Here is a 23,764-nt window from a genome sequence, read left to right on the forward strand (position 1 = left end):
CGTGACAGCGGCTTTCTGCTCGCTTTGGGGGGCTTCAGGCGCGCGCGGCTCTCGTCGCCGCCACCGCCGTCCATCCTCTGCACCCAGCCGACGGGCGGATGTGACGTTTTGGGCCGCTAGGTTGCTGCGCAGTTCTCTGGAAGAGAGAGAGCGAGAGAGAGACGGGAAGGCGCAGCCAGGAAGGGCTCGTAGTTGTGGTAGCGGCAGCTCCAGGCGGCACTCACACACATACACACACCCCGCCCAGGCTCGGCACCCTCCCGCCTCAGGCCCCGAGAGCGAGAGAGCGACAGCCGGGCCGGGGCCGCGACGAAGCGCCGCAGTCTGGTAAGCGAAGGAGCGGGCGCCCCCCCCCCTGCAGCCCCTGCCCTGAGGGGAGGCCGAGGTGGTCGGCCGTCCTCGTACCTGCAGCTCCCGGCCTCTGCAGCCTTTCGGGGCCGCGGCCAGAACAGCTGCCCGGCGGGCTCCCTCCCCTCGGCTGGCCTAGTCGCTCCCCGGCGGCGCTGCAGTCAGTTCCCTTGCAAGGCCCCGGGCGAGGGATGCTTGGCCGAGGCAAGGCCGGGGCCGCAGACTCCGCGCCCGCGGGCGACCTGCAGCAGCTCTGCTCGTCGCGTTTTCCGGGGGCGATCAACCGCTTTCGTTTCTCCGCACATTCCCCCCCCCCTTACTTCTCCTTTCCCTTTTTGCACCTAGCCGTGCTGCTGAACGGCGATGCTTTGCGGGCGCCTCAACTCTCCCCAGTCTTTCTCCCTCTATTTTGTGCCGGGGGGGGGGGGAGGCGGAGAGGTCACTTTAAAGGCTTTTCTCGGCCTAGCTTTAGGAGCGGGGGTGGCTGCGTCTCTTGCACAGAAAAGGATCTGCCCAATTGCCCTGGATTTTCTTGGGCCGCTTACTTTTCCCCGACGCTCCGCGGTGACAAAGAAAACGGCGTTTTAGGATTTAAACCGGTTTGCGCTTATTGGAGGCGGTCGCTGAGAGAGACGATCGCGCCCGTTATACCTACCGGCTGTGTCTTTCAAGGCTCAGTCTTAAATAACGTGGGTGGGCTTCGTGGGTCTCGCGTGTTTAATGGCAGCAGGCCTGTATGTGCACGCTGACATGGAGGTAGCTTCCACTGAAAGCTGTTGATGGCTTTTTAACATAGACATGTGGACCAGATTGCACAGCTATTTTCTTACCACCCTACGGTGCCACTTAATGCTTCCAAATAAACATGCAGGATTGGGCTGCCCATCACTTCATTTTAGGCATATGTTATATACATTGTGAAACTTGCTATGTATGTTTTGGAGCAGTTTGCCAAAGAGGTTCAAGTGTCCTTGCAATATGTCACTGGCTAACTTGTTTAAAGCAGGTCCAAGTCTTGTCTTAGCAGCCATGTTCCTTAAACTGGATCCTTTAAATATCTGTTGGACCTTAGTTTCCATATTTGGGTATACCAATTCAGGTTTCATATGTGCACAGATAAGGCAGATCATCCTTGAAATGGCTCCAAGTCCAAAAATCAAATACAGAATATACGTACATAATGATACCCTCATCATGTTTTCCTTAATTTTTTAATCCAACTTGCTCTATAGTTATCTCTATAATAAAAATAGAGCACTTGAAGGCCTTTTAGACTGATTTGCAGTAGACTGGTAGCACTTGTTTAAAATACTTTTTAATGACATTGTAAGCCAAAGAATATGTTTGTGTTGTCTGTTTTAATTATTATCAAGCGTGGTTTGAGAGTTTCCTTAATAACAATATTTGGCTCTTGTCTTCTCATCTTAATCTAATCTCTAGGATTTAAACCATATAGTAATGGAGAAACATTGCTGCCATGTGTGCTGCCTTGATTTTAACCTTACTCAGAAAGGGATAGATTGGAGTTTGCTTTGTTTTTTGAATACAAGCTAACAGGCAGACAATTAAAGTGTCCTCACATCTGGTATTTGAGCTTTTCTTTTTCTATATTTGTGCCATCTATATCATGCTTGAATAAACCAAATGCCTTACATTACAACTTAGCTTGTCATTGTCATAACCCTGAGCAGTAACTCGTTTGTTTCTGTTAGTTCTTCACTATGACTATACCCTTCCCAGCTGTTTCTGCTACAGTTTTTCTTTTTGTCAATTCTCTGGCCATTTGCATTCAGTTCCAACTTTTAGGCAGCAGAATATTACTGTTTTTAGTTTTGTGGTCAGCGGAGCAGTCAACCTGATTTTCTTGATTTTGGCCTGATTAGGAACCAGGTTATCTGATTTGGAACCAGAACCCACCTGCAGTTGACAGCCAACTTAGGCCTTAAGACCATCTTCTGAGGCCCTGCTCTCTATCTTGTCAATAAAAGAAGTAATGATTAATACCAAGGACCAGATTCTTGATGGTGGCCACATATTTGTGGAATTACCTTGCTCAGAAAATACTTGTGGCCTGATTATTGAAACTTTTAAAGAGAAAACTTGGCCATTTTTATTTCATTCTGTATTTTAAATTAATTGGTATTGTTTGTTTTAAAGAGATAATGTAATGTGGCTTTAATATGATGGTTTCATATGTTATGTTTCCACTGAGAAACTTTGTACACTGCATTGTGAATGTCATTGTGTCCTGAAAGTCAAGTTTTGAAATTCTTTTAACTAATGTTTCTTCCCTATAACTTTCCCCATCTTTCAAGACCTACTGCCACTCTAGTCTTGTCTTGGGTTTTCAGGGTACCCACATAACTTTTAACGACATATGTTCTTCTAACACCTAAACACATACATTTTATTCTTTAGGTTGCTTATTTTTTGCAAAGACATGAGGAGGATTTAAACATAATCATAAAAATGTAAGATGTTGATAGTAGCACCCTACTAATTTGACTAGACTTTCTGTCTTCTCATATATAATCTTTTTAGAGAAGCCTATAATTGTAAATGTTATAAAAGTTTGAAGCTCATAAAACAGCAGAACTTCTCAAACACTGTTATCTGTGGGATACATGCAGTTCACCCTTCAGGCCAAAAAGAGTCTAGAATTTTTTTTACCCATATACGTATGCTTTCTGTTCATCAGACAGCTTCATCTTAGCTCAGTTTATCCTACCCAGTTTCACTACTAATTTCATCAAAATGTTGTAGGAGGATTATTGGCAGAAGTGGTATTTATACACTAGAGGTCAGTTTCCTTGTTTTCTAATCTATGTATTAAACATAATTTATAGACCACTTAATCAAAAGATAAACATCTTTAAGCAGTTTGCATAAAGTAGAATAACTAAAATGTTTATTTAAAAATAACATCAGCAAGTATACATTTTTTAAAAAATAAATTGAGTACACTTTCCTAAACAAATAAGTTTTTATCAGGTGTCAGTACAGTGAAGGTTAATAAGCAGAGAGCAGCCTGATGTTAATAAGCAGAGAGTTCCAGAGCATTAGTGCTGCACACTTAAGATTGATTTCTTGCTGATATAGAAATGAACATTATAAGAATAATCTTGCATTTAAGGCCTCAAGCTGTGGAAGAATCATCATTGACCCACTTTTCTATAATTTTCTTCAGAATTATGGAGGTACAATGCTTCTTTGTAATTCTGTTCTGTAAACTATTGTCACTAGGTTAGTTTAAATGAATATTTTTGATTATGATTCAAATGGTGTACATTCTGGTCTTTCAAAAAATGCTAGGGCCAGACACTACTTTACCAGCATTTTGCAATGTAAAATTATTATATTTGATGCTGTTTCCCTTATGCCCCAGTCTTAAGTGCACTGAAGGAAAGTAGGTTCTGTTGATATCAGTAGACTAATAACATAAGATGTCTGCAATCCAGAAGAGCTAAATTGCTCTGTAAGTACTCTGAAAAGTGTGAAAAGCACTCCAGTGATTCAGTTCTGAAAGGTCTTGAGTTGAAAATGAAGACACAGTTAAGGTGCTTACACATCCCTCATATTTGCACCCTTGAGTATTGTAATCAGTGTTCTACAACTGTAACCTCCAATCATTTCAAACCTAGAATCGGCTTTCAATAATTGCTTGCAACACAGGCCATAACGTGGTTCTTTAAGCATACACGAAAATTGGGCTTTTCTCTCTCTAGTTACCATATGTGACTGAGAACAGGGATACTTACTTTTAAAGAAGTGGAATTTTGGCAAGGATAGTTTGTCATGAAGGGGTGAAAGAAACTGCAGCTGCCTCAATTTCTTCTTTACACAATTTTTAAAAGTACAAACGCCCTATCATAGCTTGCTGTTGTCATGCATATATTGACAACCTATCATTAACTTTAAGCCATAGTTCATGAAGTTTATGAACTATTACCCATAAGTAGTCTGGGGGACATAGCTTCGTTTCCAAAATGAAATGTGTAAGCTTGATCTTATATGCTGTAGTGTGTATTGATTTCAATTACATGGATGGTTGAGAAAACCTTTCCACTTGCGCTGTTTCACCTGTCACAGAGATTAATCATAGTTTGTTTCTCATGGGGCACCAAACTGCAGTTAATCTAAAATGGAAGTGGAGGCTTGTGGTCACCTTCTTGTCCCCATGCAAGAGGAGCAGGAAAGTACTCAGGCCAGAGGCTTGTTCTCATAATACTGAACCCTGACTTAAACTATGCTTGAACACACTCACACATCGTGGTAGGTGATGCCACCGGTGTCTCACCTTATATGTGTTGTGCTCTACTTCTTGACTGAACACCAAGAAGCCAAACTAGCAGTATGTTTTGCTTATTTGTTTAGTACATTTATAGTCCACATTTTTCCCCATCATGGAACTGCAGGCGACATACTGTACATAGAGTTCCCAGACACTTTCCTAGCCAATCAGCCATCCTGCTGAAAACTCAATTTCTCCCAGATAGTTGCATTATGTATTTCACATGATGGCAAGACAAGTCTTGGGTGACTTAAGGATGGAATCCTAAGCATGCTGTAATGAGTAAGCCCCATAGGTCACAGTGGGGCCTCTTTTTGCTCTTGGCAGACACCTTCTTTATATGGGACATCTTTTTTTCAAAAGTAAAACCAGACTATGAACCACACTTCAAAATGTAGTGTCAAAAACTGCTTGTCTCATCTCTGTCAATTGTGCTCATCTACAGTGATTTAGACTGCAGTCCCAAGCATACTTAAAAGGAGAGCAAGTGTCATTAACCTTTTGTGCTACTGAGTGAATAAATGTGTTTGGGATTACACCATTTGAGGTGTGCCATTTTGTCTACCTGTTATAAATTAAAGACCACTCTTGAGAAATGGTTCTTTTTTTAGATAGCAGTAACAACTGTTGACTGTTTTATTGCATCTCATGTAATACATGCCCAGATATCATGAAAGGTACATATAGCCATATATGTTAACAAAATCTTAGTTGCACAATTAAAATAAAGAACTTATTAAGAGGGACTTTGTGGCAAGCACATGCCAGAATAATGAAAATGTCGTTGATAATATTGGATTCCTACTGCTTCACATTTTAGTTGAACATTGATGACTAAGACTCCCTATTCTTTTTCTATACAAATGCTTTCCCCCCTATAGTTTCCGAAATCATGAATCCTGTTTATAGTCCTGGATCATCTGGGGTTCCCTATGCAAATGCCAAAGGAATTGGTTATCCAGGTATGTAACTGAATCTCTTAAATGTATTACCTGGGTGCTGTCTATTAATCAAACTGGACATTGTAGTAAACCTAACTTCAGGATGCATTGGTGTTGAGTAGTAGCAGTTGCTCCCAAGTAAGTTCCCGAGTGACAAACTTCACATATAGCCTGTGGACTGCACAAATAGCTTCAGAGAGAAAAGTGGACCGAGTGTTGTCATGTCATGTCAGTACCACAGAGGCATTTTATTTGGCTGTAAGGGCCACCACAAACAGAGGATTGCTCTTAGACTGTACCATCTACCAGAATCTAGAAGGTCAAGGGAATGTACAATGCCTGCAGTGTAAACCTATGTCTAGGCAGAGAGCTGTGCTGATAGTTTCTGCCCTTTTGAGGCCACAAGGAATGGGAAGGACCATGTATAGTGTTTGGGGAGACATTTTTTCCTACCTCTGCATTTCTGAAAGCTGCAGGTGATTTGAACATTAGTTTAAATTGCTGGTTTCTAACTGTTTTAGCTTAAACTAACCTTTCTTATATGGCAACATATAAACAACTTACTGTTTCATGCAGTTTGATTATTATTATTATTATAATTAATTTCACTTCTATACCATTAATATTTTAAAGAAAAAATCTCAAAGCGGTTTACAACACATTGAAACATCAGATAAAGCGATCCAGAATAAAACAAGTTCAAGCTCCAAGGGAAATACTTCAGACCCTTCTCCAAGTGACATTTTGCTTTTGCAATATTTATTTACCTACTTAATTTATATAGCTGTTCCATAGCAGAAGTACTCTAGGAAGCCAGTGTGGTGCAGTGGTTAGAATGTTTGGCTAGGACCTAAGAGATCAGGGTTCAAATCCCCACTCAGTCATGAAGCTCACTGGATGACCTTGGGCCAGACACAGCCTCTTAACCTACCTCGCAGGGTGGTTGTGGGGATTAACATTCAGGCTAAGGCCACAATTTGGTTTTTCATGATGTCTGAACCCGGCCAGTTTTGGACTTGCTTTTTATTTTGAAAAGAATACATACAAATAGAAAAATGCTTTGGATGCAGGCTTAACCTTTGCCATCTAACTAACTGCAGATAAGAGAACACAGGAAGAGCCATAGCTCAGTGGCAGAGCATTTGCTTTCTATTCATATGGTCCTAGGATTGATCCTGGTAGAGCTGGGAAAGATTCCCTGCCTGAAACCCTGCAGAATTGCTGCTAGGTCAGTGTTGACATTACTGAGCTAGTTGGGCCACTGGTCTGGCCCAGTATCTTCCTGTGTCCCTAACGTCGTTTTCTGCCAGTGCGTGTCTTTCAAGCATTGTGCTTTTCATCCTTTGTTTCTCCGTGTAGAAGTGCTTAGTTAGCCAAAATAGTCTACTGTTGCTGTTGTCTCGTTTCAGGCTGTCCATACCATTGAAAATATACATTCAAATGCTATTATAAATTATTATTTTATAACTCATTAAAATATCTCCCTATTTTAAAAAGTAGTTGAGAGTGAGAATATTAGGGGTGACTTTAATATTATTTAGAGCTTTTTTATTTTTTTATTTACCTGTGTGTTGCTTTCCACAAAGAATTCCTGAAGTGACTCATATTAAATATGAAACTACAAAACAGAGAGCATACATCAGTTAAAGGTTTGTCCACAAAAATGAGTCATAAAGCAAAAGACTCCTGCACCCAGAAGCAGGGTTTAAGGACCTGTTGCTGAATTTCTCGCTTACACACATAGGCTCGTACAAACCACAAGAGTCCCTAGTATCAGTGCTACTTTGTAATCTTAAAAACAGTTCTCTGAATACATAGGGAAAGTGCTATACTGGGTGGTAGTAATATTGAAGGTCCTAGCATTTACCATTTACTGTTTATTACGTGGATGGGAGTGCTTTACAGTCCTCATCCTCTAGCATATAAAATACAGTTAATTGGACTTTGGAATTAGCAGAATGCACAAGTAGTTGCGTATAACAATGCAGAGGTTATTTTTTAAAAAATTCTAGAGAGTTGGGGTGGCTTTGCATAGTATAGATTAAGGATAGACACCTGCCATTCTGTAGCCGATGCATCTGGCTGGCATCCACACCTGACCACAACTTCCTGATGCATGGACAACAAACATAATGAAATAGAGCCATAGCCATTTCATATGTGGCTATATCAGGGGTAGGCAACCTAAGGCCCAGGGGCCAGATGCGGCTCAATCGCCTTCTCAATCCGGCCCGCGGACGGTCCAGGAACCAGCGTGTTTTTACATGAGTAGAATGTGTCCTTTTATTTAAAATGCATCTCTGGGTTATTTGTAGGGGCTGCCTGGTGTTTTTACATGAGTAGAATGTGTCCTTTTATTTAAAATGTATCTCGGGGTTATTTGTGGGGCACAGGAATTTGTTCATTCCCCCACCCCCCAAAAAATTAGTCTGGCCCACCACATGGTTTGAGGGATGGTGGACTAGCCCACGGCTGAAAAAGGTTGCTGACCCCTGTACTATATAATACATTTGGTTTATTGTTAATGCCTGTTCTATGAAGATCTCCTCAGAAAAGTGGCTACATTGCACTGTATAATTTCAACCTCTTTTTGGCTGACTGAAGCAGTTTTTTATATTTGTGCAGTTGGCCTGGAAGCATAGGGGTTAGATGGCCATGATTAGACAGCTAGGGCTGGAGGGGTTTAGAGTCTAACAGCATCTGGAGGGCACGACATTGGATGCCCCTGGTTGATAGCCTGAAGCCTCACAATATTAATCATAGGCTTGATTACATCACTGAGATACAATTGAAAGAAGTCATGTTCACCTTATTTTAATTAGTTGTAAGCTTGGAAAACAATACAAGTAGATCATTGGAGGTATTTCTGACAGTAATTTTCAACTGTTTTCTCTTAGCTGGATTCCCAATGGGCTATGCAGCTGCTGCTCCTGCCTATTCTCCAAATATGTACCCTGCAGCAAATCCTACATTCCAAACAGGTATGTATGCAGACATGTCGAAGTCAACCATATAAAGCATTGGGTGGGAATGGTGATGTTTTTTGACATCTGCAGAGGATTTCTGAAACAAAGAAACTGAGTAGCCAGACTTTTTGTTGTTGCTATGTTTGAAAGAGGAGTGTGACAGACAGAGGAAGCAGGTTCATCTTTCCCCATCTCCATGCTAGGTACTGTTGCATCCATGGCATTTGTCTGCCGTGTACTCTGGAAAGGAACATGATATCTGTGAGAGTTAATTAGGACAATTCCACTGCTCCCGTTTCCCATTATAGGCCTTGATTCTGGGAGGCATGACGCTGTGGGTTGGAATATGATGTTAAATGGCCATCTGTCATGGATGCTTTAGTTGAGTTTCCTGCATTGCAGGAGGTTGGACTAGATGGCCCTTGGGGTCCCTTCAATTCTATGATTCTATGATTTCTTCCCTCTGTGTGTCAAAGGCAACCTGGTTCCCTGTTGAGAGACATGGGGATGGTAAATATTGGGTATTGCCTGCAGTAGGGTTCTGTGACTAGGTGCACATTAGAGGGTGAACGTGCAAGAGAGGGTTCTGCCTCCTGTGTACTCTTCCAGTTGATGTTCTTCAGCCTAGTTCCCACTCTCACATGGGTAGTCTCCTTGGTGCTTGCAGTTGGTTATTCACATATTGAGGAAGTTAAGACTAAACCTTATCATCCAATGTAGGGAGTTGCAATGGAACACTATCTGCATTTTGTTTGTTCTGCTTTTTGTCTTTTGCTCTTATCCTGTGAAGATAAATGAGTCACAAGTTTTTGGCAGTAAGATGGAGAGGAGTGTTGGGTATTCGCCAACATGTACTCCATGTTCCCTTCTGCGTGCATCACAGAGTTTACTGGGGTTTGCACAACGGGGGCTTCCTGGTGGCACTGTGTATTCTTTCCTTGCTATTCCCTGCATGTGGGGATACTGCTACAACCTATTGAATAATGGACTGTTTGCCAGTGCACAGTATCCCTGATTGTTGTTGCTGAGGGTGGGGTGGAGAAGGAAGATGCACTGCATAGTCATTATTTTTCTTGATTGTTGGAGCAAAAGGTGGTCAAGGGTTGTTTGAACCAAGGTCCCCTCACTGTGCAGGACATCCCTCCATTTTTTAATCATTGTGCCTTGTCCTTCCAGCTCCACATCCTACCCAATTTTAGAATTAGGCACCATCCTCTTGAATACCTTGCCCCCACCCCCCGGGGGTTTTAGCAACCAGGTTCAGATCTGTTCTGGATCCAGGATTATTGTTTTTCTCTCTGTGTGTATTTGTATTCCAAGATCTAAAGAAAGTTATTGTAAGAGATTATTACAAGATGAGTGTTATTCGTTTCCCCTATATCTCCCCATCCCCCTGCCACCCCTGAAGTGCAGAACTTAGTGGAAATATCACGATGCTTCCAGCTAGGTACATGGCGGCTATATTAAAATAGTGCTATGCATCATGGGTATCAGAAATCTGTATAAAAACACTCCAGAATGGATTCTGTAATCTAACTTCAACCACAATCAGTTTTGCAAAGTGAATAGACTTGTTTTGTTTTATTTATTTGGTTATAAGTATATATACTTCTATTTGTAAAATAAATAAATAAGAGTGGTTTATAACTATACATAAAACCATACAAAAAATAATCCAAAATTGGCTAACTATTGTGGAAAGATGTATTTTTAATTGCCCTCATAAGCCTGACAGAACAGAAAAGTTTTCAGCACCTATTTAAAAGCTGAAACAGAAGGAGGCCTGCTAAATCTATTGGCAGAGTATTCCAAAGTTATAAATATTTTCTGCCTCGTATTATTATTTTTAATCTGGTAAATAAAGTACAACATTTCTGTTGTGCTTTACCTAACTTTACCTAACTGTTGTGCTTTACCTAAAACCCAAGTACTTTATTGACCAACCTTAATACCTGTACCACTCTTTGATATTCTGTTGTTGTTGTTTTTGATTATTAAATTTTGTGTGGTAGCAGATTCTATTTCACTAGAAAATTTAATGGATGTTACTAATTCTTGTGGTTTATTAATCTGCTTGATTGTTAGAAATTATGAAAGCATGTATGTGCATTCAAATGGCTTAATGGAAGGCTTACATTTGTGCCCAGGTGTGTTAAATAAATCTGATTAAAGCTCAGCAAAAAGATTACATTTGGTTTTCTCTGTTTATAGGTTATACACCAGGCACACCATATAAAGTCTCCTGTTCACCTACCAGTGGTGCAGTGCCTCCCTATTCTTCATCACCCAACCCCTATCAGACTGCAGTGTATCCGGTTCGAAGTGCCTATCCACAGCAGAATCCATATGCACAGGTAAAAAGTATAGATTTACTGTTTGCATTAATTCTGTAACAGCACAGAATGCTATCCTTCTCTACTCTGTTAGTATTTTCTGTAGAATCAGTGTGTTGTGCAGAAAGCTTTGACTGGTTGCTCTTGCTTTACATTACTCTTGTTAGGTTACTGTACTTGTGGGAATATCTGATTTTTCTGAGCATTGACATTCTTGGAAATATGTGGTGATGTTATTGTTTTGGTAAATATAAACATGCATAGAAACAGGCTTGTGAATGAACTCCATCTTTAAAATGCTTGTTTTCTCTTAAGAGAAATAGTTGCAAATACAAATAGACATACCGCATTTTTCGCCCTATAGGACGCACTTTTTCCCCTCCAAAAATGAAGGGGAAATGTGTGTGCGTCCTATGGGGCGAATGCAGGCTCCTTGGCTTCAGCGATAGCAACGCGAAGCCTCCGTAGCCTGTGCTCCGGAGGCTTCGCGTTGCTTTCGCTGAAGCCAGGAGAGTCTGCTCTTTGAGGCTGGCGGTGGGGGAAAGCAGCGCTTCCCCCCACTGCCAGCCCCACAAGCTCGGGGGGCAGCGGGAAGGCGCGCGACGCCTTAGCGCTGCTCCCCGACCTGGCTTTGAGGCTGGCGGTGGGGGAAAGCAGCGCTTACCCCCACCGCCAGCCCCACAAGCTGGGTCGAAAAGCCTGCAGGAGCCACGCACTCTTTAAAGAGTGCGCCGCACTTGGGGGCTTTTCCCCAAGGAGGAAGAAGGGACTGACTGGCCGAGTCAGTCCCTTCTCCCGCCTGTGGGCTTTTGCGGGAGATGGGGGAATTCCCCCACCTCCCGCAAAAGCAGGGAGAAGGTCTTGGAGTAGCGCACAGGCTGCATGCAGCCTGTCCGCTGCTCCCAGAGCTGCGGGGGGGGGGTCATATTTTTTTCCTTGATTCCCCCCCCCCCTGAAAACTAGGTGTGCCCTATGGGTCGGTGCGCCCTATAGGGCGAAAAATACGGTAAACGTCTAGATTCTGAATTACTGCCTTGTGGCATGCAGGGTGAAGCAAAAAAGAAAGATATCCCAAATATTTAAGCTGTTAAAATTACAGGATCTCAGTACAAAGGCGATCTTGCTTTTTGGAAACAAAATGTGAGACTTCAGGTGTGAGAATAATGACAGTTCAATTAGAGATTAACAAGGCAAGTGTTGTGGGTTTGTTTGTTTTTTCAGGGGTCCAACTCCCACCTGAGTTGTAATTTCAGAGGAGGAAAGAGATGTAATTTTCTGCCTTTGATCTCTCTCACACCCTCCACCACTCCAATTTATATCTGTGGTCTGTACTTAATGGTATTTTTCCTGAAATAGTTTTGTGTGCCCTTTTAGGATGCATGCAGTGGTGGCAAGGATTTTACTAAACCAACTATTTTTTTCCAACAGCAAGGCACTTATTACACACAGCCTTTATATGCAGCACCACCCCACGTAATTCATCACACTACAGTTGTGCAACCCAATGGAATGCCAGCAACTATGTACCCAGCACCAATTCCGCCCCCCAGAGGAAATGGTGTCACTATGGGAATGGTGGCTGGGACCACAATGGCAATGTCAGCAGGTAAATAGATTTTTGTTATACTACATTCTGGGCCAGGGTCAGTATTTAGTCTCACTTGATAGCAATCAGTGTGGCCAGTTTGATATTGCATGTAAATCCTCATGCAACTTGTGATAAGTGGATATTGTATATCTGAACTTTCTTGGCTACCATGACTGATACCAATACTTCAAAAAAGTGCCACTTAGGACTAGAAGTCAGATCATCCTGTAGCACTTGAGTTTCACAAGTTAATGTGCATTAACTACTCTGATTGTCTGAAATCTGCTGCCCATACACTTGAGTGGTGGTTGGATTTTAACTTGAGACTTTGGCCTGGTTCACACATCGCTTAGTGTGGGGGTTCCGGGGCAAAGATTGCGGCCACTTTACTCTTCCTTGGTTATTCTGCTGCTGCACTGCCCTGAGTCATGGCTTGATTTAGTGTGTTCTGTGAACCAGGGGTCATGGTTTAGCTTTCCACAGACTAACCACAAGCTGTTTGCCCTATGGTTTACACAGCTTAAGGTCTCTCCAGGAGAGCTAAGCCGTGATCCCAGGTTTAGACAACATGCTAAACCAAACCATGGTCACAGCCAGCAGAGCAATGGGGAGGCACAAAGTGACTTTGATCCCCTCTCTCAAATCTCACACAGTCATGTGTTCCTTCAGAGCCATGATTTGGCTTAGTTTGACTTGTGAACCATGTCACCCAATTCTACTGATAAATTTTATATGAAGCATTTTTATACAGTGGGGAAATACTGCAAGCTGAAGAGCTGCTCAGAGGATGTAGATGTACTTGGGGCAGGGAGTGGGAGAGTCTAACTCCTAAAAACCTTTCCTGTTCCATGTAACTCATGAAGTAGCTTCATGAGACACGCTGTCTCAGCCCCAAACTAGGATGATATACCTGCCTCTCGGTGTGTAACTTTCTCTCCTTTTTTTGCTACAAAATTGGGGGGGCGGTGAGCAAAAGGGACACATGGCCACAAGCTTGCAAAACGATGTTCCTTTTAAATCCTATGTAAGTTTTTATCGATATGTTGACTTCTAAATTAAAGCAACATTATTATGAAAATATTCTTTGCTCCTCAGGTACCTTGTTGACAACGCATTCCCCAACTCCTGTAGCCCCACACCCAGTTACAATGCCCACCTATCGGGCCCCAGGAACGCCAACCTATAGCTACGTGCCCCCACAGTGGTGATTACCACACAGTGTAAGTACTGGCATGGTTGTAACAATCATAGCAACGTCTTTGCTAGAGATCTAGCACAAGTCACAGGATAAGTTATAACTTTTTGATAGTAGGTGCGTTGGTATGTGTCACCTGTAAATGTCAGGCTTGGTTATATGTTCTTAAACATTGCTTGTTTCTGGGAAAGAACGTTTTACAATCACAGCAGTTTGGCTTTCTGAAGAGTGTCTTATATCCATGTATAGTTTTTCACTCTGTACAAAAGAAATTTAAAAATTTAAAAAAGCAAGATTTATTTACCTGGTTAAAGACCCACCTATGTCGCTTTTGTGCTTTGGGCTCCTTGGATGAATACTTGGCAGAGAAATTTTTGAATTTGGCATTTGGATTCGGAACTGTGTGGGCTTCAGTGGAGAGTACTGATGAGAGTTAGCTTTGGCTAACATCTGCACTGCCTCTTAATATGATCCAGCAGCACATGGAGTTCCCTGATGGAAGGGTCTCCCTCATTCAATTTTCCTGACTATCTTAAAGTTAAAACAAGCTTTGAGCAGCTGTTAATTGCCTGTAACAGGGCATTTACTGTTGATTTTTGCTTTAAGATTTTACGTATATCTCTTTGACTGAGGATCTGATTACTCTGCTAGAAATGTTCTGATCCATTTGCAGAATCTGACTGTCTTGAGTCATGGGGTTTCTAGGCTTTCTAGTACAGGTTGGATAGATGAGCTCTGAAAGTGAAATCTGCTAGGTTAGATTGAGGAGGCAGACAGAAGAATAGGGCTATCTTTCTGTTGAGCAGAAGCTACGAATCTGCCAATTCTTGGTGAGTATATGGAACAAGGCGAGTCTGAGTGCAGAAGTAACTATTATGTGCCACATTTGAATTGTTTCTTTATTTGACATTGCATGGATCTTGTTACACGAGGTCAGACATTTACTTAGTTGCCTTCTTACCCTTCTTTGAATGTAGGTTTGAAGATGGGAGATATGCAATCAAGTAACTGAGGTTTAAAAGTTGGTGCTGAAGCCCTCATGCCTCCAACCAGGACTTATTTCTTCTGAATGCTTGCAATCCTTTGCTAAACACTAATTCCACATCACTGAAGATTTCCCAGTGCTGCATATCTTACATCTTGGAACTCCAGCAGTTAGTCTTAAAGCAAATCCTGTTTTGTGGACTGTCTTGCAATTTTTAGCTCATTATAATGATTAAAGGGAGTATAAATTTATTGATCATATCTAGTTGAATGCATGTCTAAGAACACACAAAGCTTGCTCAATCTACCTGCTGTGACTGATGCAAAAAAAAAAAAATATGTCATATGCAAAATCCAAAGGAGCCGAAAAGTATTTTACAATTTGTATCACTAATGCACTGTTGTAATGTATGCAGGGTCTTAAGAGGTAGAATTGTGACAGTGATTTTTTTCATAGAAAAACATAATATACATTAGCAACTTTCAGTTGATGAAGGCACCAGTTCAAGGGGGCACTGTTAAGTGATATTTTCCTTTCCTAGTTCAGTGACTGGAAAATTAGTTCATAGTTTGCAGAGAATCAGTTTACCAAGCATACCTTTTTTCCATTTCCTTTTTTCTTCCAGTGGGAGGGGGTTAGATTCAGTGTTGCATAAACATTCTTAAGGACAAGAATGAAATTTTGCAGGAAGTGTGGTTATCAGTGGCAAAAGCAGCTTGTCTCTAAATCATCAACGTATACTTCATTAGAATATTAGGTGGAAAATCTATCTACATAATGGCTTGCCTCCTTTAAAAAAATCAAATCACAGTTTTAAATGATATGTCCAAAAGAAATTTCCGCACTTCTGGTAGAATCAGATTTCCTTTGGTTCCAATCCCCACCCCACCCCAAGATAATTTTTCTTGCCAGTCCTGGTCAACTAAAAAAATTTCAATTTCAACCAGTTTGCTTTTGTAAAATGTACTAATGTAAATAGGAAGGAATTCAACTACATGTTAGATATGGTAAAGGCAAACAAGCCATTTGAAAATATTTTACTTGGCTTGGTTTCCTCGCAGCATAGATTATGAACAAAGTGTAGTAGGAGTTGTCATGATGGAAGAGTTCCAAAAATGAGTACTGAATTAGAAAGTGATCAAGTACAAAGACATTAATTAGTATTTTGGCATAATCTCCTATCATATCCTTATTGCTTCCTAAATTGCATTTAGAAGACAGTAAATTAAGAAAGCAGATGCAGTGTTTCATTGCAGCAAGTGACTCCTGAATTCCTTGCCTATGACTTTTAAGTTTTTATAAAAGTTCCTAAGTCAATTCCGTGGGGAGATAGGGCTAGTCTTGGAACCCATTTGTGTACCAAAATTATTATGAGATTTTATTTTTAGTTTAGTTTCAGTGCTAAATGCAATCAAGGGCTTTCTTTAAATTGGCACCATTTAGGTAAACAGTAACAGGACATTATTTTCCCAGTATTTCCAGCGTACAACAAATTGTGCTGTAAGTGGTTATAAAATGTTCCGTTAAAAGTTGGTATTTGTATGTTAGGTTATAGTGTTGGTAAACTACTCAAAAAGCTTCTCTTTTTTTAATTGTGAGATTGAGTATCCCTGTACTTTATTTTGGGATGATCAGTTTTTAAATCGCATTTGGCAGCTACTTCTGTGTAGTATGCATGCTGATTTTAATGCTGCCGTCCTATATTTTCCTGGGGCAGGAGGGTTCCACATCTCGTATCCTTGTAGAGGTGAGGGCCTTGATAACTTTGTTTTATAATAGACACTCTTCATGTTTTTTGTTTTAGCGTAAGGTTTTATAAAGTTAATTTTCCAAGGAGCACATTGTAGATGGCCCCCTTGATCCAAATGCCTTTAGCACAACAAAAAATTAAGATATTTAAATTTTAATCTTGAGCACTTGTTGCAGTTTAGAAAGTCCCATATGCAGAGAACAACAACAGCAAAATCCTACCCCTACAATTTGGAGTCTGTACTGCTTTGGACGAGTCTGCTTAGCTATACCATTTGTGAAATTGATCTGTAATTCTTATTTTCAAAGTGCTCCACAGACCTAGTGATCATCCAGTGTGGGCAAATGTCCATTTTAGCAAGTTTAGAATAAAATATTTCTTGCCACAGATATGAGCATTGAAAATACGGCTTTGTTGGGGACATGTTGAAAATAAATGGAAGCACTGCTGCCTTCAGTCTCTTAAATGCTCTGAACTCTCTTCAACTAATGCAGCACTTTGTGAATGGTAAGGACAAGTTATAATTTATTCTCCTCAAGCTTCAGATTTCCGAATGCTTCCTCTTGCTTTTTTTGGACACAGTAGTAGTAACAGCTTTCTAGGTGATCTCACTTGAGCACTTTTTTCTAAGTTGTGTTTAGGGATTCATCTGCAAGGGGGGGGAAATAGTACTTTTTGCAAAAGATACTGCACCTTCCAGAAATTCTAATCTGTGGGTGGGAGGGAGGGAGAGGGCATTTTTTGGGAGGTAGTTCCATGCCTCCATTACAGTCAATAGGGAAGTAACCAAAAGCACAGTGATGAGGGGGTGTATATAGCTTGGTATATTGTTGCAAATAATAAAAAGCATGAATATGAAACTGAAAGTTTGTACTTCAAGTGGGTTATAGGCAGCAGGAGGTGTTGTGGAATTCTTTCTTCTGCTGTTTGTTCCATTCCCTGTTTTAGAATTCCTGGGCGGGGGGGGGGGTGCGCATGGGTGGGTGGGGTAAAACCTCGAAATTTTTAGTACGTGGCTGCATTGGAGCTCCCCAGAAAGTTATAAAGGGAGCTAATGCAGTGTAGACAAGGCTCAAATCAAGCTGCTTTTTCAAATGAACGCAGCCTTAAATGTAATCAAAAATTACAGCAATAACAGAAAACAAAAGGATCTGGGCTTTTAAACTTCAAAAGTTTTGTTTTTGAATAATGTTCAAAGTATCATTTAGGAGACGTTCCCAAGGTAGATAACACAGTGTTCTAAGTGTCTCTTTTTTAAAGAAGAGCAAAATAGCAAAATAGTCACATTCTATGGAAACATTTGCCTAAGAATTGGTAGATTTAGTCAGTGGTGTTTAGCACTAACCTACTGACAGGAAACTAAACCTCAATTATTAATCCTGATTATAAATGTGTAACTAAAATATTGTTGAAGGCTACAGAAATTCAAGTACTCTGACAAGCTCATAAAGTAACCATGAAAGGTAGCATGATGCTATAATGGAAATATTGTTTGGTGGGATTCACTTCAGCTGAATTCCTGTAAATGAAAAGCCACTTAGAATGCAACACTTGTAATCTGGTTAAATTTTATGGAACGGTATTTGCATAGGGATATTCCATGTCAGCTGATCTTCACAGATCTTAATTTCTGTATAGAATTTTGAATTGATTAGGCAAATCTTTCTCCTATGTGTATCAAATGAGCAGTGTTCCTCTTGGTTGAGCACAGTATTGTAAAGCTAGCTTAATTTGTTTTATTAAAATGCAGAGAGATTGGATGACACTATTCTACGCAAAGCAGAATATCTAAATTGTTTATATGAAAATGGTGAGTTGGCACTGTTAGGTAAATACACGGTATTTAGCGGCTGCTTCTGAAAGAAGTCGGCATCCATATAGAGGTTTTAACTAATTTCTTGATAGTTGTGAAGGCTCACCATAGCATTTTCTATTGGGTAACTCTGCTAGAATACATCAAATAGTACAAATGCCATTTCTGTCCGTGCATGTAAAATACTAAGCCCCAGATCCAGAGTTCGGTTGTGGGGGTTTTCTCCAGGGGTGTGGGCACATGGAGCTTTTTCCAAGCCCCTTGCTTACTGACTTGAGTGGTGCTGTATAGATACTACTTTTTCAGCCTGTATAACCCCCTTCATTCTGAAGTGGAGAAGGAAGGTTGTGCAGGCAAGGAAGCTGCATGTGTGTCTTGAGTCATCTTGGCTTGGATCTCTTTAGTCAGGCTGTAAGTCTTCAATAGAAATGGAAGGGAGAAAAGCTACATAAGCATGTTTTTGCATTAATATCTCAAGCCATCAAGATTCTTGAACTTCCTTTTCAGGCTAGTGAAGGCAGGGGGGCATCTGACCCTTTCTAATGTGACTTGGAATACATTTTGAGTATCGCAGTGTCAGGAGCCAACTTAGTGTATCAAAATATTCTAAATAGTTTGACCTCTAATTACCCAACATGATCTGTGTGGTTTTTTCCAATCTGATGTGACTTTTGAGCACTTAGCAAGCAAACCGGGGAAGTTTCATTTAGCTTGCTGCTGTACAGACTTGTTTTTAGTAGAATGGATTTGTTAGTGGGATTTTATTGTAGTGCTATTATTGGCTGCCCTTGTGGGGTGAAAAGGGGGAGTGCATGCAACAGAGGTGCAAGAGGCCCCAGTAATAGTGTTTGTTATGAAATAGACACAGGTTTCCTTTTTTTATAACTTTTTTTTTTAAAAGAAGACTGTCTTAAAGCAGTTGTATTGGTACTTTTTCCAAGTTTAGGTCAATGTTGTCTTCCAGAACCAGTTTAAAGCATCATATCTGCATTGAACTATTGCATCAACACATAGGAGTGGCAATTTCATTCTGAGCCAACTGTGTAAAATTCATTTTTATTTTTATGCAATCCAATGAGTAGATGAGCTCAGAGTTAAATTCTTAAAAGCACGTTTATGTAACAGGAATTGTTATGTATTAATACTTCAGTTTTCAATAAAGATTGACTGTGTTGCTTATCGTGGTCCTTTAGTCTTGTTTTTTTTTTCCTTGGAACAACTACAGGTCTTAAAGTTCCCATCTTACCTTCCAGTTGCCTATGCTAGCTGGAGATGATGGAGCATCTGCACATGCAGAGAGCCCCAGGTTCCCTGCCCTTGCTCTGTAATGTAACTTTGTATGCTTAGCTTGCTGCTTCAAATCAACCACAGCATATCAAAGCAGCTGCTTACTTTACTCAAAAGGAAAAAGTGTTAAATTGGCATCAGTCCTTCTGTTGGTTGTATAGCACACTTTCCCCTTTTGCTGGTGGTATCAAAGATCCTATATTACTGCATGCTTTCACAGAGAATTATTATAAGCTTTCCCCATGCTGACATTCTTCTATGGAAGTTAGATTTTCTATACTGTATATATACAAACCCCAAAATGAGAATTCTGTTTATTCTATGAAGCTTCTGAAAGCAGCAATATGGCAATCTTGTCTGTTTATATGGGATATGAGGAGGACTCTGAAGTATGTCAGGCACTAAGCTAAGTATGAGGTGGATTTTTTTGGATGGAGGGCGCTGTCTGGACCAGTATTCCAGTAGTGGGTGGTGGCAGATCCACACAAAGCTATTTCACATGGATGCAGAGGCATGTTTAATTCTTGGTATTAAATTCTTAGTAACTCCACAAGTTTCACCTGTTTTCTTTTGACTTTTAATCCATTTTATCCATCCTTTATAGACTTTAATCAACTCTTGGGGCTTCATGTTCCACATCCCTGGAACAATGGAAGCTATGTTGCATTCCTTTTCTGGGCTCTGCAGGCTACTAACTTCACACCCATCTACCATTGTTAAAAGCAGCAGGATGTTCTTGCCCCCTAGTTGTGGGGTGTTCTGGCTTGGTTCAGTACTAATCCCTTGCTCCTTGTTTCAGTACCTGATCTGTACTGCTGTATACTACAGTATACGATTTATCCCATGGGACTGATGATTCCTGAGATATGTTTACTCAACAAGTAAAAAGTGCTTTCATTTGCAGCACTGGCCACCTGACTGCATAGTTCGCATTGGTCGAGCAAAGGCAACTCTGGCACATTACTTCCAGACTGGTCTTTCTCTTTTGCTATTGGACTTCCTCTCTCTGACAACTACTACACTTTTCTTCAAATACTTCTGTGCTTAGTAGCTGGCTAGGTTGAACTGTGTCGTTAATACGATTGGTATTTTCAGGTCTACACATCTGACAGAAGCGTTCTTAGCTCTTGATCATGTTGCGGCACACCACTTTTGAGTCTCATTGTAAAACCTGGTGGCTTTTGTTAATCTAGCCTTACTCATGTGGATTGAATGGCTTGGAACTCATGCTACCTCCCCACAACGTTAAACAGTTCAAGAGATGAAAAGTACTAACAAATTAGGAGTCATCTTGTACATGATGGCTATATCTAGACTGGCATCTAGCCTCTCCAAATCCCATGCTACAGCCCAGAGTGCTGGAGCTATCAAAGTGTAATTGCACTAAAGAAAGCTTCAAACAGGGATGCATGCATATCATTTCTCATCACTTGGAGACTTCTAGCCAGTTATGTAAACTGAAAAATAAAGGGTTTAGTCTTAATGGTTGCTTGTGTGAGCAGAAGGCAATGAGTTAGCTTAGCTTAGTTCCCCTGCCCTGCTGCATCCCATTCAATTCACAGGGCCTGCTTTAAGGGATGCAACAGCAAGGAGATGTGAAAGCCCCATTGCATCAGCAAAAGCTCTGAAATCTTGGGGTCCAGCTTGGTATGTTTGAAATTATGTAAAAAGTTAAATTATGTCCACATACAAGTCATCACTTGACGCTGCAGTCTCACATGCATCTTTTACAAAAGTAATGTGAATCAGCTTTTAGACCAGGTGGGGAAACTGAGGTCCTCTAGCTGTTGCTGGATTCCTTAGGCTACAGCCACACCATACATTTAAAGTGTTTTCACATCATTTTAAAAGTGAAGGATTACTGCGCAAAATCCTGGGATCTGTAGTTTGTTAAGGGTGCCGAGTGTTAGGAGATGCCTCACAGAGCTACAGTTCTCATCAGCTTTAAACAATAGTTCCCAGGATTTGCACGGGGGGGGGGGCATGACTTACAATGGTGTGAGAGTGCTTTACGTGTATGGTGTGGATGTGGTAGTCCTCTCTTATAAACTACAGCCAGCGTGGCCTATCAAGGACGATGGGAGTTGAAAAATTCAGCAAGAGCTTGAGGACCACAGATTCCACATCCTTGCTGTCGACATGGCTGGAGCTGGAGAGAAACAAAGGCAATAAAAGGCAACAGAGCCCAGCCTGCTAAGCAGCTCACTCCTCACTTAAGAATAACCAGGCACAAAGAATGAGACTGTTGGACCAAGAATTCTATAACAGACACACACGGAGTGGAAATCACTTTTACAAGTTTCTTTATGAAATTAAATGTAGCCCCTCCCACGAGGGGAAAGATATAGTGCAAGAATGAATTTGTACATGCTTCTGGATTTGCGTAACTATCGGCTGGTTAGCCGTAGTTGGACACTGCATCTCTGTGGCAGACGTCTGAGTGCTCACCCCCTCACAGTAGTCTCATACCAGAGTACATGGTTTTCTTTTTAAGTTCACAGTACCAGGTAATCCCTAAAGGATGGGATTCAGTCAGTTATGGCTTCTAGCTATCTTGCTATAGTAAGGCAAATCTTTCTCTTTTTCTAGTCAAGGATTACATGGGTATTTTTGCCCACCATTTTCAAGTGTCAGTGTGTCTATATATACACCCTTCTGTATAAATCTGGAACTCTGTGGCCCAGGCTTCCTATCCCCGCACTGCCTCGGCAGACTATTGCGTGGGTGGCACAGTTCCCAAGGATAATACTGATTTGCTTGTAAGTGGTACTGGTACATCTGAAATTCACCTTCAGACATGTCTCATCTTTTTTTTAGGAATATAGGCTTACAAATGTTGGCCTTTGTCTTTAGTGGGGGGGGGGGGGAATAGACAAAACAGGCATCAAGTTAACATCTGACAAGACAGATTACAAACTCTTACAAAATACAGTTATCTGCACTTTTACCATAAATAAACATTTAAAAACACTGACAGAAAAAAAAATTCATTGGCCAAGAACTATGGCAAAGTGTTGGTAGAGAATAAAAGTAATTTAAAGTTAATTTAGGCACATTTCCCCCTCCCCCACAATGTACATTAACTCAACTAGGTCTCGGCTGTTAGTCATGCTTCAGGTTGGCCAGTCAGGTTCTGGTTCGTGGTCAGTAGTTCTGCTTTCAGCAAAGGAAGGTCGAAGGTGGCTCACTGGCCATTCTTCAGGATTTATGTGAAAATGGGTGAGGATGGTGATGGGAAAGGAGTCCGTCGTCCCAGGAGAAAACTGTGTAACAGCAGCAACAACACTCGAACAGCTTTTTGGAGCAAATGCAGAGCTGGCACTGGGACTGCTCATCCCCTTGCCCCTATTTTGTCTGGCAGCCTTGTTGAAACTGCAAGCAAATCATGGTCCCAAGGGAAGGAATGGTCCAAAAGGAAAACGACAAAATAAGGGTGGTTTTTGTGTTTTTAAGGAAAGAAAACAGGAAAGGTTCCAACTATGTTCTAACTCAAGCCTCTTGCTTTCTCTTCCTGGGTATTCAAAAGAGATGGCCAGGCTCAGCTCACTTTCACAGACACACGCGTACGTACACACAACAACAAAAATGGTCCATGTTGTAACACTTTTGAGCTCATTCAGTCTGGCAAAAAAAATAAGGGAGTAAAGGGAAGATGCTATCCCTCTGGAAGCCAGGAGGGGGAGCTAGTGCTTTGTTTTGCAGGACTGATGCATAAAGTGCTTTCTCAGAAGGTATTCAGGCACAAGATCAGGCTGCTTCCCCTCATTTTCGAAACGGTGCCAGCCTGCTGATGTTCTGCCAGAAATTCGAAGGCTTGCGCTTGGGCTCCGCCAGCATGAAAACTTGCTGCTGGGGGAGGTTCGTCGGCAATGTGGGGTGCTTCTGGCGCATCAAGAAATCGTAATATGTCCGGGTGACCACTGTTAACAACATGAGCAAGAGGATAAAAGGTTACATTGACGCAGATTCAACGCATTCTTGCTCGTGATGCCCAGCATGATCTAAATTTAATAAAATAATTCTTCAAAACAACTCAACGCTGCCTTTTAGCAGAAGCATCCAATAGGACCTTCTTATCTCTTATGTCCATCTTCTGCCTGACCTCATGACACTTTGTGGGGGAGGAGAAAAAGCTGATAAAAGGGTCCTCATGCTCAAGCCATCTGCAGCACAACTACCATTTCTGAACACATGAGCCACTAGTAATATTTTTATCTTGAAATGTGGCTAGGCATCACATTAAATTTTGCATTTAACATGCAGGTTT

At 41.3% G+C, this 23,764-nt stretch overlaps 2 protein-coding genes across 6 annotated transcripts in view; one reads left to right on the plus strand and one right to left on the minus strand.

Annotated features, from left to right (window-relative positions):
* The first annotated feature begins 40 nt into the window (after window positions 1-40).
* FAM168B (family with sequence similarity 168 member B) lies at window positions 41-22,356 on the plus strand. The gene is made up of 7 exons (XM_081191137.1): window positions 41-327; window positions 5,521-5,601; window positions 8,478-8,561; window positions 10,758-10,900; window positions 12,308-12,485; window positions 13,563-13,687; window positions 14,640-22,356. The coding sequence occupies exons 2-6, from the start codon at window positions 5,532-5,534 to the stop codon at window positions 13,673-13,675; spliced, it is 588 nt and encodes a 195-aa protein (XP_081047263.1). The 5' UTR covers window positions 41-327; window positions 5,521-5,531; the 3' UTR covers window positions 13,676-13,687; window positions 14,640-22,356.
* ARHGEF4 (Rho guanine nucleotide exchange factor 4) overlaps window positions 21,784-23,764 on the minus strand; it is a 155,895-nt gene continuing 153,914 nt past the window's right edge. For all 5 annotated transcript variants that reach the window (XM_081191095.1, XM_081191096.1, XM_081191094.1 and 2 more), the window contains one exon: window positions 21,784-23,417. In XM_081191095.1, the coding sequence (XP_081047221.1) occupies window positions 23,260-23,417 (158 nt within the window). In that variant the 3' untranslated portion in view covers window positions 21,784-23,259. The remainder of the gene's footprint in view (window positions 23,418-23,764) is intronic.

Source organism: Podarcis bocagei (genome assembly GCF_964188305.1).
Source record: "Podarcis bocagei genome assembly, chromosome: 4".
Lineage (NCBI taxonomy): Eukaryota > Metazoa > Chordata > Lepidosauria > Squamata > Lacertidae > Podarcis > Podarcis bocagei.

What these genes read in the sequence shown, in the direction of transcription:
- FAM168B (XM_081191137.1), top strand. Translation starts at nt 5,532, where the DNA reads ATGAATCCTGTTTATAGTCCTGGATCATCTGGGGTTCCCTATGCAAAT. An exon ending in AAATCCTACATTCCAAACAG is followed by an intron (nt 8,562 to 10,757) that starts GTATGTATGCAG and finishes CTCTGTTTATAG; the next exon opens with GTTATACACCAGGCACACCA. An exon ending in CACAATGGCAATGTCAGCAG is followed by an intron (nt 12,486 to 13,562) that starts GTAAATAGATTT and finishes TTTGCTCCTCAG; the next exon opens with GTACCTTGTTGACAACGCAT.